The sequence below is a fragment of the Oreochromis niloticus genome, linkage group LG16, assembly GCF_001858045.2.
Source record: "Oreochromis niloticus isolate F11D_XX linkage group LG16, O_niloticus_UMD_NMBU, whole genome shotgun sequence".
In the NCBI taxonomy this organism is placed as follows: Eukaryota; Metazoa; Chordata; class Actinopteri; order Cichliformes; family Cichlidae; genus Oreochromis; species Oreochromis niloticus.
This window is the reverse complement of record NC_031987.2, coordinates 17,169,494-17,182,620: the sequence shown is the minus strand read 5'-3', so window position 1 is coordinate 17,182,620 and position 13,127 is coordinate 17,169,494. Positions and strand designations below refer to the sequence as shown.

At 38.6% G+C, this 13,127-nt stretch overlaps 2 protein-coding genes across 5 annotated transcripts; both read left to right on the top strand.

Moving 5' to 3' along the window:
- The first annotated feature begins 101 nt into the window (after positions 1-101).
- Positions 102-13,127, top strand: casp10 (caspase 10, apoptosis-related cysteine peptidase). 3 transcript variants are annotated; one of them, XM_005452892.4, is made up of 8 exons: positions 102-514; positions 8,480-8,757; positions 8,873-8,978; positions 9,214-9,349; positions 11,103-11,155; positions 11,380-11,497; positions 11,575-12,073; positions 12,205-13,127. In XM_005452892.4, the coding sequence occupies exons 1-8, from the start codon at positions 446-448 to the stop codon at positions 12,377-12,379; spliced, it is 1,434 nt and encodes a 477-aa protein (XP_005452949.1). In that variant the 5' UTR covers positions 102-445; the 3' UTR covers positions 12,380-13,127. The 3 variants fall into 3 exon arrangements, with proteins under 3 accessions (XP_005452949.1, XP_003447416.2, XP_005452950.1); XM_003447368.5 differs by having other exon boundaries at positions 104-514; positions 11,052-11,155; XM_005452893.4 differs by lacking the exon at positions 102-514 and adding an exon at positions 6,710-7,125 and having other exon boundaries at positions 11,052-11,155.
- fam237a (family with sequence similarity 237 member A) lies at positions 1,484-6,375 on the top strand. 2 transcript variants are annotated; one of them, XM_025904120.1, is made up of 5 exons: positions 1,484-1,603; positions 2,453-2,589; positions 4,270-4,636; positions 4,951-5,018; positions 5,761-6,375. In XM_025904120.1, exons 3-5 carry the CDS (start codon positions 4,270-4,272, stop codon positions 5,812-5,814), a joined length of 489 nt encoding a protein of 162 aa, XP_025759905.1. In that variant the 5' UTR covers positions 1,484-1,603; positions 2,453-2,589; the 3' UTR covers positions 5,815-6,375. The 2 variants fall into 2 exon arrangements, with proteins under 2 accessions (XP_025759905.1, XP_019208267.1); XM_019352722.2 differs by lacking the exon at positions 1,484-1,603 and having other exon boundaries at positions 2,436-2,589.

Below are 13,127 nucleotides of genomic sequence, written 5' to 3'. Positions count from 1 at the left end.
AGTGTTATTTAAGAGCAACTTTGAGGTGGTGGAACAAACCATTTGAAATGCAAGGGAGGGGGAGCTATGGGGTCAATAACTAACACCAATGCAAAGAATTCTGCCTCATGCTGTCACTGTCATGGCACTGGATCCGTGACCTAGTGTTCATGTGTTTTGGGATTTTTCTAACATTCCTTGATTTTGTGTCATTCGTGGTTTTGGTTCTCGTATTGTGTGGGCTTATGTTACATTTATAGATTCTAGGCTTTAGCTTTCTGTCACTGTGCTTTCTCTGTGTTGCACGTTTTTTCTTCGTCCCATTCTCAGTATTTGTCTTGCTCCCTGTTTTATTTTGATAGCCCCGCATTAGTGCATTCAGTTTGTTTCCTCCCTATCTCGTTATGTCAAATTAGGTCCAGCTGTGTTTTCCTCCTGTTGCACATTCCCTCGTTACAGTCTGTGTATGTTTGTGTTAGGGTCCCTTTGTTCGTCATCGTCGTCGGGTCGTCTGTTTGTCATGCGTCAAGCTCAGGTAGACATGAATCTGTTTTTTATTAATCTGGGAAGGACTTTGACAGGAAACCCAAGTGACAAAAGTGATTAATACAAAACAATGCAAACCTAACATGAGCCTGTCATCAATCATAAAGTGTGTTTTAATCAAATTCACCAAATTACCTAAACACTGTACTATTTAACTCCAGAGACTGTAAATTAACTTAAATTTGGTACAGCAGTAAAAAAGTGGAAGCTTAAACCTGTCTTCTGTATTTGTTAGTGTAAAGAAAGTGGATAAATGCACCCAAGTTGTATTTCAATTGTGTGGTTGTGGATACAGTTTAGAAGTTTCAGGAATGTCATAGTCAGTTTGGCTTTTAATGATTGCTTTGAACTGCTCTTTTTCCAGGATGGTATGATTGCACAGCATACCTCTTAAAGGACTTTAAAAACAAGAACTGGCTGCACAAGTTTGAATTTATTTAGGATTTTCTCATTTTCACCCGATCGTAGTGTATATGTACAGGCTGAAAAGTGGTACTGAAGGTTCTGTCTTTTAACCTGACAAAGTCAATGCCTATTAACTTCTTTTTAGTTACCATGACTGATGACAACTGCAGATTCCAAATCAGGAGCAATCAAGAAACTTCCTGCTTTCTCCCCCCCTCAGTTCAAAGAAAACACAAATCCCCAAATTATGACCTTTGTGCCCATAAGTGTATTCAAACCTCTGACCAGAGTAGAAAACGTACACAAAACTCTGTCCAAGACTGATTCAGTAAGACGGTGTCTACAAATTCTGGAGTACTTAAACATGTTCAGAGCTGTATGCCTGAAATGACCATATTGGGTACATCCACTCTTTGATATTTAATGAAGAAAAGAAAGGGGGGGAAATCCCTAAAACTGTGCATGTAGAGTCTGAATCTTGGGATTTTTGTGCCTGGATCCATATTGCTGGGAGACCACACCGTCCCCCTGAGGGACCCCCGTGCTGTATACCATAATGTCGAACATGCAGTCACTCAAATGTTCCCTGCCGGTGTGTAGAAGTATTCATGATTCACGCAATTTCTCATAATGATGATGATTTTCACTCTGCTGCATCTCTTCCTGTGTAGAAGTATCCTAACAATACATTTCTTGTGTGAATATGAAAATGGTATTTGTTTAAAAGTTATAATTTAGCCTTTGCAGTAAAACTGTTGTAAAGTCTACTTCTTTACATCATGAAAAGGATGAATGAGTAAGAAACCCACCCAGGACATTTAGTGTTGGCTTCTCACTGTGAAAGTAATTGCATTTGAGATCAGGCATGCTTGTGACATTTCAGTAAAAGCATAGAAACGCAACTTGTTCACCACTCTTGATGACTGGTCTTCAAGTTTTTCACAGTTGGCAGAAGCTGCAAAGTTTCTGAGATCTGGTTGCTCATGTTTTCTTCTTAGTTTGAACTAAACTTGTGCAGTAAGCAAAATATGAGTCTTTGAACTGTGGTCAGTCTGGAGCAGGTGGACAAGAAGTAAAGTGCAACTTCCCCTGAACATTCTTGTACTAAAATTGCCTGTTTTTAGAAAACTAACATTAGACGGTTAACTCAAGTGTTATGAAGAGCTAGTGGCTTCTGTCTCCACATAACCAGCATCAGGGTGCAGAATCATTATAAATGTCCTTTCCGTTACAGTACATATGCATTAAACAACAATAACCTCCCACTGAATTATGTCTTGCCTTTTTAAATGGCATTTCAGCTGCTTCCTTTTGTAGTTCTTACACATTTTGTATATACAGCAACAGTCATCAGCCAAATAACCACATTACTTTAAACTATGCAATAAACAATAACAAATATTTCTAAATTAAGCTCCACGCTTCCCCGAATGTGATCAAGAGAATTGATCATTTCAGAAATAATTAATATTAAACTGCCACTGTTCATCTGCAGAAATGATCCTTAAAATAAAAAAAAAAGGTGATTGATAATTGTGACAAGCGTTAGACTAACACTGCACGCAAAGGAGGGAGGCACTGACGTCACTTAAGACCAACCTGATATTTACCAAACCCACATCAACGCTTAAGCTGGGCTGACTACCAAGGCTTTAAGTGGTAAGTACAATATTTTATTTAACAATAACTTGTTTAGGTTTGGATTTTTAGGCAGAGTAAGACCTTTCTAGGCCTAGTGTTTGGATTTGAAGAGCGGATCTTTAAAACTGAATAGGGAAAAATATAATGGGAGCTAATAAGGCTTTAGTTTCAGTTATCGCAGCTTAAATACTACAGAAAAGGTTCTCGTAATGCCTCCATCACAAGCGGCATGAATGTGGCATTTAAAGTGTGGATTTTTTTTTTTTTTAAAATCATATGTATCACCTTAAGTTATACTTCACTAAAGCTATTCTGTACTTGTTTTTCTAGATAAATGAGTATTGTTAAAAATATCTAAAACAGCTAATCTGTTTGTGTAATGATTTTAAAAATGATTTTTTTCTTTACTGAAGCCACAAACTAGATTGGATTATCTTTAACCTTCTTTCATTCCCAGTGTACATGCATATCACTCAATAGACAATTATTCTAAAGCTAATTTGATTATTAAACATCAAGCTTTATTTAATTCCTTCTAAAAATGTATGTAAATTTTTAATTTGTCTGGTTTCCACACATTTACGTTTTGTTTACTGTAGTTATAATTATGTAAAAATGTATGGGACGACTCAAACAAGGACTTAAAAAAAAAAAAATTTATTAGCATTTTCAGTATTTTGTGTCATATCTAAGTAGGAGTCGATTGAGGGAAAAGTACTCGGGTACACAAAGAGGAAGAAAATCTCAGCCTTTCCTCAACCAGATTTCTGCTTCTTTGGCATTAAAAACACTTCTTAGTTAGGTTCTGTCAGTGCTGTTTTAACAAAAATTAAAATCCAATCTCCAATAGTTTGGCAGTAAAAGACTCCACTGCCCATGAGTCTACCTAAATCTAAAGCTTCAGCACTACTGACTTTATTTTCTAGGAAACACACTGGAAAACACAAACTATGCTTTCCTCTGAGCACAGCAGGTTTTCAGGCTGTGCTTTCTCTAAACAAAATTACAGCATGACATGCAACAGCTGCAGGTGTTTGTCCTCACAGGTTCCAGCATGCTACTCAATAAAGGTGAGACTTTACTGGTGTGTCAACTGCACTGCTCTCTAAACTTCCTCTTCCCCTGTAGCTGAGCTAAAAGCACACTCTGTCATCACAATTCGCTTAATTATTCATTCCTTATATTTTAAAAGGACCAGCTGCAGTTTTTCTCCCGATGGCAAAGATCTGAAAGTGACAAAGAATGCAAGGCATACTGAAAAATTTAGCAAAGTCTGGAATGAACCAAGTTTAATATTAAGAAATGTCAATAAACATGACAAGTGTTAGTCTAACACTGCATAAAAAGGAGGGAGGCATTGGCGTCAGTTAAGACCAAACGGATATTTATTAAACCCCCTCAACACTTATTGCTAAAGCTGGGCTGAATACCAAGGCTTTAAGTACAATATTGTAATTGTTTCCAGTTTTTTCTTTTGTCTTTAATTTATTTGAAGATCTGAGGAGTGTAAAATGAATAATAAACCAAAAAAAGTAAGTTTTTATTTGCCAGAAAAACAAATGGTCAAAGTAAAGCTTGAACACTTGCAAATGTAGCATATTCAAATATGCTGTGCGAAAGTGTTTCTGACTGCTCTTAATATTTTAAATATGCAAAACCTCCAATCTAATACAAAAGCTGCTCTATGCTCTTTTGCAGATGGTCCTGGTGCTAAATAACATGGGCGTGGCCACAGTGTTCATACTGACCTGCATGTGCGCCGTGCCACTGCGAGGTCAGAAGCCAGGTCAGGTGGACCCCCTGAAGGCCCATCGGGGCAATCCGCAATGCTGGGAGGCCTCCTCGGCTCTGCTGCTGGAGATGCGCTCTCCGAGGATTGCTGACACAGTGTCTGCCTTCTGGGACCTCATGGAGTCACTCAGGGCTTCAAACAACAGCAAACACACTGCACTGTTCTGGGACCTGGCCCAAGTCTTCTGGGACATCTATCTAGATTGCATTGTGTCCAGGAGTCATGGGCTGGGCCGTCGACACATAACTGCTGTCCAGTCCCTCATTACTGACGGTGAGTACTCAACCACACACTTCTCCTTGCAAACACAAATAAGTAATCGGTAGGATCATTTAGTTTCTTTACAATAAAAAGAAAATGAATATTAAATTGTATTTATACTGGAGAATTGAAGATTAAAGTCCACCAACGACTCACCTGCAGTTATCAAATGTAGTTTTTCATTCCTTAAAATGCTCCTCGTGCATTTATAATTGATTAGGTGTAGCTGTACACCTTTCCCTCATTCAGTAAATGTCGACGTATGAATTCTGTCAAAACTCTTCTCCCCTGCATCAGTGAGACTCGCTAACATGTTCTCTTAATAGATGATGGGGGAGACAACTGTGGTACAGACAACCAAAGCTTTGTTGTTGAGCAGGAGAAAACCACACAGGTAATCGGAAGCTTCACAGTGGGGATGCTGACTGTAATAACATCCACAGCGTCTGGAACCTGTTGGATAGCAGCTCTGCTGTGTTGAAGTCTATTTCACTGTGACTCTTCCTTTACACGAGGTGTCTTTTTCTACTTAAAGTTGTCATACACCGACAGCACAGGGTGAAACTTAAAAGGAGAAATGAAGATTAAATTTCTACCCTGGAAAGAGCTGAGTAAGTGTCTCCTCTCACAGAGACCAGGTCACTAACAATGAGGTGGTGGTGGTGCCAGCTGGGATGGCAAGAAGCCTGGGAATCAACTGGATTTATCCTTTCCTAACCATCTGGGCATCTTTATACCTTGTTGCAGCTCCTGCATGTGACTCTAGCTGGGATTCAACCTTTGCAAAGCTTTACACACCCATTCTCTACTCGGTTCACTACACCGGCTCCCTGTGGCTGCCTGGTCTCTGCTTTCCTCTGTTTTTAGCTTTCTGGTCAGTCACAGGACCCCATTATCACTCTTCTCACTGCAGGCTTTTCTCTGTTGTTTCATTTTAGCTGTTTAGTGAAGCGTCAAATGTGAAGCCAAAGTGCCATAGTAACTGCATCTCTTGCATTGAAAGCTTTGAACCAATGCTTTTTGACTTTAATGTCTATTTTTTTTTTTTAATGCAATTGACTTTTGATACGAGCATCTATTGCCCCATGAATGTCGTAACATGCTTAGCATTTTTGTGTCTTTTTTTTTCTCTTTAGAATCCTTCAGATTCAACCGCTCAGGAGCAAAGTCCCACGCGTGGCTCCATGTGAGAGTGAGACGTAGAGGGCAAATCAAGACCCTGAAGACAGACCCAAAATAAAACGCACAACTACTAGAAAAGATTAAGGATAATTCAAAGTAGATAGCTTTTTATAAACATTCTTTCCCAGAGGAAAAACTAGATTTTTCTTAAAGTGAGTTTTACTTATACGATACGGTTTATGTAACAAATGGAGGTGAGACCTCACTACTTTTAGGACACTGAGCTTTGTTATCCCACTTATCCAACACTTCAAAGGGAAAAAAAATTGGCAACATAAAATTTTACCCCACCCCACACCCTTTTAATGACTACAGCTTGTTTTTATCAATCTCAAATCATGCTGCTATGATTATGCAGTTTTAATTTTTAATTATTTTATTTTGAATTAAGATTTAAATCTTGTCTGATGTACTGTTCATATCAAGAGATGTGATTTTATGTTATAATGTTTGGGCTGTCTTTTCATCAGAACAGTAGTGCCTGATTGTTCATTTTAAGCAGAAATGCTTTTTCACTGCTGTGAGCTGTAATTCCCTGAATGTCAAAATAAATCAGTCAGCAAATAAAACCTGGCCGTCAGACTCTAACTTCACAGGAAATGCGATTTGATCTACATTTAAGCAGAATTTCCTTCAAACTCAAACTGCTAACTAATTTGATGTGAGGTTTTTCTGCTACATTTTCCAAAGAAGTCATTAGGAAATTAACGATGAAAGCAACACAGATTTTTTTTAAAAAATTTTTTTATGGGTATAAAAAAAAAAAAATCCTGTTAGCAGACACAAGGCAGAGTTTGTTTCAGTGATCATAATATTTTCAAGGTAGACAGGAGTCAGCACTTTTCTTTTATTAGTCTACAGACTTTATATACAGTAGTTACTCAATCTGGATTTATTATTACCCTGCCTCGTCGGGGACTTGCCCAGACATGCCTCCAGGTTTACGCAGAGGTGATTCCCAATCGAGGCCACGTGCGTCACACAGGTAGTTGTTAACATAGGGCCAGGTTAGACTGCACATCCCACTGAGTGAAAACTGGTTGCTATATTTTCACCTTTACATTTAAGTGAACCGCACAGTAACTAGCTTATCGATGCGGCAGACTCTCTTTCACTTTCGATTCCTGCTTACTCGCCTGGACTTACTTTAACTACTGAAACGTTCCCCGTTGAACTACGAAGTCTGGGACGTTCTCGATGGCGAGTTAAACCATTTTTCAGCAGCCACCGACTACATTAAGTACGTTGGAAGTATGTGGACATAAACAACCAGTATTGTCGTCGTCCTTCAGACCAGCTGACAACGCGTCTCCACACAGGTACCACTGCACGAGATGGTTTTTATGTAGGCCACTGCAACTTTTGAGCACAGATGGCTACCATGGGTTACCTTTAAGTGTGCTGAAGTTATGTAATGTATTTTCCGGGACATAAGACTAACTGAAAAATGAGAATACAGTAAACGCTACGTGTTACCATGTTATTCAATAAGGTTAAAACGAAACCCAAGTTGTTTTGAGGTTTCAGTAGGGATGCTGTCATAAGTTGGTTTACGTCTTGAAGCCATGTGTTACGGTTTTTTGTTTTACTTTTGGTAATTTCTAACGTTCCCTGATTAGTATTGCATTTGACAGACTAACTTTCTTATGTCTACAATAAAAAGCCTTCCCTTCATATGCATTCAGTGAAAGCTCGACCTCAGAAAAATGTATGTGCTGTAGATCCAGACTAAATGGACTTACATGGTCTCAAGGAATGAGACAGAGGTTAAGAAAAAAAATGCTGTGCAGTCCCATGTAGAGTTTGGCAACCCTAGGTATGAATCAATATTAGATAATCTGTGTGGTATTTTGTGGGTATGTTTATAGCCTCAGTATTAAATTACCATGAAAAACTCAGGTTCAGCCAGGATTGTCTTTTTTTCTGAATGTAAAGGGTGATGTTTAGGTTGGTTGGATGCCTTTTTGCCTCCACAACTCTGTTAATTCCTTATGGCATATGTTCAGCAAGGTGCTGGAGACATTCCTCTGAGATTTTGGTGCATATTGACATGATGGCATCACACAGTTGCTGCAGGTTTCTCAGCTTCACACCCATGATGTGGATCTCCACTTCCACCACCTCTCAAAGGTGCTCTGTTGGATTAAGACCATAATGTCTGTGGAGGGCTTTTTAGTGCAACGAGTTCATTGTCATGTTCAGGAAACCAGCTTGAGATGATTTGATGTTTGTCACACGGTGTAATATCCCGCTGGATGCAACCATCAGAACATGGATACACTGGGGTCATAAAGGGGTGGATGGACATGGTCAGCAGGAATTCTGAGGCCATGGCGCAGTTGGTAGTAAGGGGCAGCTCTTGTTGAATTATGGATACGTCAATTTTGTATTCTAGACATCAAATAAGATATTCTAGACATGCTATAATAATAATAATAATTATAATAACGGAGAAGACATCCAACATCAAGACAGCCCTATTTATTTGCCTTTTCGTAAGAGACGTAAAATCATCTAGAATGCAAAAAAGTATTACTGAAATTACTATTTTTGAGTCATTTCTCCAAGGAGCAATTTGCATGATGTGACCACTTTCCATAGTTAAACAACAGAGCTAGGCTACATATTTAAATTTCTGGTTTCTGAAAGTCTCGTATTTTGTTTTAAATACAGGAAATGGAATTCCAAAATTTGTTGCTAAAGGTGGGTAAGGCACTGTCTAAAGATGAAGTGAAAGCCTTAGTCTTTCTTTGCACTGACCTCCTGGAGCAAAAGCCAAACAAGGTGGAAACGGCCAGTGAGCTCTTCTCCTGCCTGATGAAACAAGACCGTCTCTCACCTGAGAACCCACAGCTCCTGACAGAGCTTCTGGTCACTATTGAACATCATGCCCTGGTCCGGGATCTCTGCCTCTCTCCACGTACAACAACGAGCCTCATTTCTCCCTACAGGTATGCTGTTCATGTTTTGCTTCATGCTGTTTAGTTTTTCTGATTTAGGTTTACATTGACAAATTTATTTTAATCTGCAAAGCTATTTCTATCAAATGTTGTTCTGTAATTCCAGGAAGCTTCTTTACAGCCTCTCTGAAGAAATTACTGATGACGATCTGAGAGAAGTGAAGTTCTTGTTAAACACGATGATCCCACGTAGAAAACTGGGGGAACATATTGTAAGTGCGCCTTCAGAAATGTGGTAAATGTAGCCTATAATATTTCATTCTAGTCCTTCTTTGTAACAATGTGTTATGTATGTATACATGTTACCTGTAGCATCGCCTGCCATACGTTGTCACATTTTCCTTTGAACAAAACCACTTTACACGTCATATAAACTCTCATATCTGCACAACTTCCACACATACACTTCATTTTTCCATCAGTGCAAAGACCTTGTGTCATTTTCAGACTACACTGGAAGTCTTCCTGGAGATGGAGCGCATGGACCACCTTAGCGAAAGCAATCTAAACACCCTGGAGACCATAGTTAGGGAGGTGTGTCCCATGCTGAATGCTGAGATCAACCAGTTTAAAAGATGGCGAGGTAAGCTATTCACAAAACTTCTCTTGCTGAATGTAATTTCAGTTTCATTTGATTTTATTTTTGAGTCTATCTGCCATCTGTTTACTTTGTTTTGTAATTAAAGATGGACAAGAAACAAAGTTCTATTCTTTTCTATTTTAATTATGCTGAGGTAATTAGATTACTTTTCTGTTGGGACAAAAACACAGGTCCTCTAATCTGTGGGATTCCACAAGGTTCAATTCTAGGTCCATTGTTATTTTCATTCTACAACTCATAACAAGAGTTGCCTCACGGTGCTTTGTATTGTAAGGTAAACATCCTACATAATAAGGAAATAAATGTAAAGAATCACACAACCTCGTATGAGCAGCACTTGGTGATGGCAGGAAGGAAAAAGTTATTTTTAACGTCTGAATTAAGAAACCTCCTGCAGAATGAAGCTCAGAGAGGAGCAGCTGTCTGATGCTAACAGGGTGAGGGGAGGAAGATGGACCAAAACACACACCGTGGAATAAATTATTAAATGCAGTTGTAATATTTTATTCTTCGCTGTAATATCTTATTCCTCACAGTGTTCATTTGCAGACAGAGGCTTTAAGTTTGTGACACCAAGACTCTGGAGCAGTCTACCTCTTCAGCTATGTTTCTCTCTGCGACTCTGAAGAGTCCTTCAAAAACCTTCTGTTGAAATTCTCCTGTTTAGCCAGGCCTTCTGTTGAGATTCTCTTTTTATTAATGTTATTATCCTATTTCATTATTTTTATTCTGTTCTGACAGGTTGCTGTGTTTGTTTTTTCCATTCTATCAACTGTTGTACAGTGCTTTATGACTTTATGCCTGTGAAAAGACATAAACTTTACTTACTTATCTAACCATAGCCTCATAGCCCTTGTCTTGTTCTTTCAAAACAGGGCAGGCATGCACTTTGACTATTTGCTTTAAATAGAAGGTGCTGTGTCGTTATCTTCATTTCACTTTACAGTCACATTCCATCTTATTAATGGTGCTGTGTTTTGTTTTTGTTTTCACTAGAGCGAAACTAGTACTCTGTTTGCTCTGATTCTTATCAGGGCAACTGTCGATCTTTAGTGATGAGTGGCCCATTTGGAAAACCAGCTAACTGTAAAAGTCCAATAACAACATATTTCCTTCTATCAAAGTTTACTTAGGTTATTTTTGTATACATATTGCATTATGAATACAAGCAAAGTCATTTAATACTATAAATCAGTTTGTTAGAATCATTAGCTTCTGTCAGGAATTAGTCAAGGATTTGGTTTTAAATCATTTTTAATGATCTTTGAATTCGACTTTCCTGCATTCCTCTTATGGTGGAGATAAAACATGAGCGTCAGTCAGATAAACAGTGTCTCTCTTCCACAGCATGTCTTTGGTATCTTCATCCCCTCACCCACAACCGGTTTTGGCAGATGGCCGCCCCTCCCTGAGCCTAAATCTGCTGGAGGTTTTTTCCTGTTAAAGGAGTTTTTTCTTCCCACTGTTGCAAAACCTTTTACCTTAGAATTTAAAGCACCTTGAGGCAACTGTTGTTTTGACATAGCACTGTATAAATTAAACTGAATCGAATGGGTTAAGCACTGAGACGAGCAGTTGTGACTCAAACAATAGCTAAACTCTTGTTTAGCTTTTTGTGAAATATCAGACGTTTAAAACATTGAAATATAATTGTTCCTCCCGCAATAATTGCCCTTCTTTGCAGTCACCTGTCCTGTTATGACAACTGATGCTATATCAACTCAAGAAAACAAAGAAAAGGAGTCCTTCACCATGCCGATATCTCCATCTACAAACACACAAGATGAGGTGTGTGTATTTTTTTTCTTATATATGCGACATGCTTAAAACGTAATCACTGGTTAGGGCCCTGGCACTACATTTAATTTGAGCTGGAGCCCTCCAGGGAGATCATTCTTCCCTTTGTATACTTAGTTTTCATTTCAGAGTTTAACTTGTGTATCAAATAGAAGTTTACAAGTAATGCACTGAATCATGTCTTCCCTGTAATCTGTGTCATTTTATGTCTGTAGGGCTTGGGAACATATCCTATGACGTCTGAAAAGAGGGGTATCTGTTTAATTGTTAACAACTACGACTTCAGTAACTCCAGCCAACTAAATAAACGTAACGGAACTGAAGTGGATCAAAGTAAGCAAATTTTGACAGTCAATATACGCTGCATGTTTGTGGTCCTGCATCATCTTTGGATTGTCTGTTTCTTCCAGAATGTCTGCAGAGTGTGTTTCAGTGGCTCGGCTTTGAAGTGGAGAACCACCATGACTGTGACGCGAACAAGATGCTCTCTGTGTTCAGGACGCTTAGCAAAAGAGACCACCGTCAGTTTGACTGCGTAGTGTGCTGTGTTCTGAGTCATGGTGTGGAAGGCAGCGTGTACGGTGTGGATGGATCCACTGTCAAGATCAGTGATTTGACTGACCCCTTCAATGGATTAAATTGCCCATCTTTAGTGGGCAAGCCTAAGCTGTTTTTCATCCAGGCCTGCCAGGGAAACAGAGAGCAGCAAGCTGTCTGCATTGAATCTGATAGCTCTGCATACAGCTTTTGTTGGACTGATGCTATAAAGGCTGAAGAGGGTATCCCACATAGTGCAGATTTTCTGCTGGGAATGGCCACAGTTCCTTTTTATGCTTCCTTCAGAGAGAGAACCAATGGCTCCTGGTTTATTCAGTCTTTGTGCCAAAACCTTGTTCAGATGGTGCCCAGGTTAGTGAAGCAAAATATCAAATATAATAAAATTACATTATTATTTTTTTAAATGAAGAAGAATGCTTTTTTTTTTTTTTTTTAAACAAAAACACTGTACATTATCTCACCCTGTATCTTGTTTTTCCTAGGGAGTGTGATCTCATGTCAATCCTGACAAAAGTGAATGCAGATGTTAGCCAGAAGAGTGATCGATATGGTCAAAGAAAGCAGATGCCTCAGCCAGCCTTCTCACTCAGGAAGAAAGTGGTCTTTCCGGTTCCCAACGTCCCTCCTCCATCTATTCACAAAGCATTGTCAAATTGATTTTTTTTACGTTATTTCAGAGCTGTGGATGCATCAAGAATTAAATGCAACATGCAGCAGTTTATGTTCAAATGTTTATTTTTCAGTCGAAATTCTACTGAATGTGCGTGACTGCTGTTACTAATTGTCATCTAGATATTATATAGGCAACATCCTTTTTCCATGTGACAAATTTGTTGAAATGCAGGAATTTTTTTTATCAAAAAAATATTTTTTTAATGCAGTTTTGTGTAGAATATTTTGTATTTTAGTCCTCTGTGATACAAATCAGGATTAATGTTCTTAATAAATGTGGCTCTTGATAACCTCACTAAGTCACCATGGTAACTTATGCTAACATGCTCTCGATCAGGATGTTTTTAGAGTTTAATGTTAATTCTGCTGTTAGCGTTGGATTCTAACAACGTTCTCTAAGTGCCATAGAGATTCTCCATTGATGCTAATGAATGAAGCCTTGCAGTCTGCAATTGGATGTCTTGTCTGTTGGCAGCCAGCCTGCTGGCACAGCTCCATATGGAGCCGTGCCAGAATTGATTGAAATGTAACCAGAGTAATTAATATTGTTCATTCTTTTAAAAAAAAAACAAACAAACTTTACCCCGTTTTGTTATATTCCTAATTAACTGTTGTAAGTGAAAAGTGAAAATCAACGACTACTGCATTACATCAAAATACAGACTCTACTAAAAAATGCTTCTCAGTTTCTTTATAAAAATGTTTTGTCAACAAGCATTGTAATTGTAACACA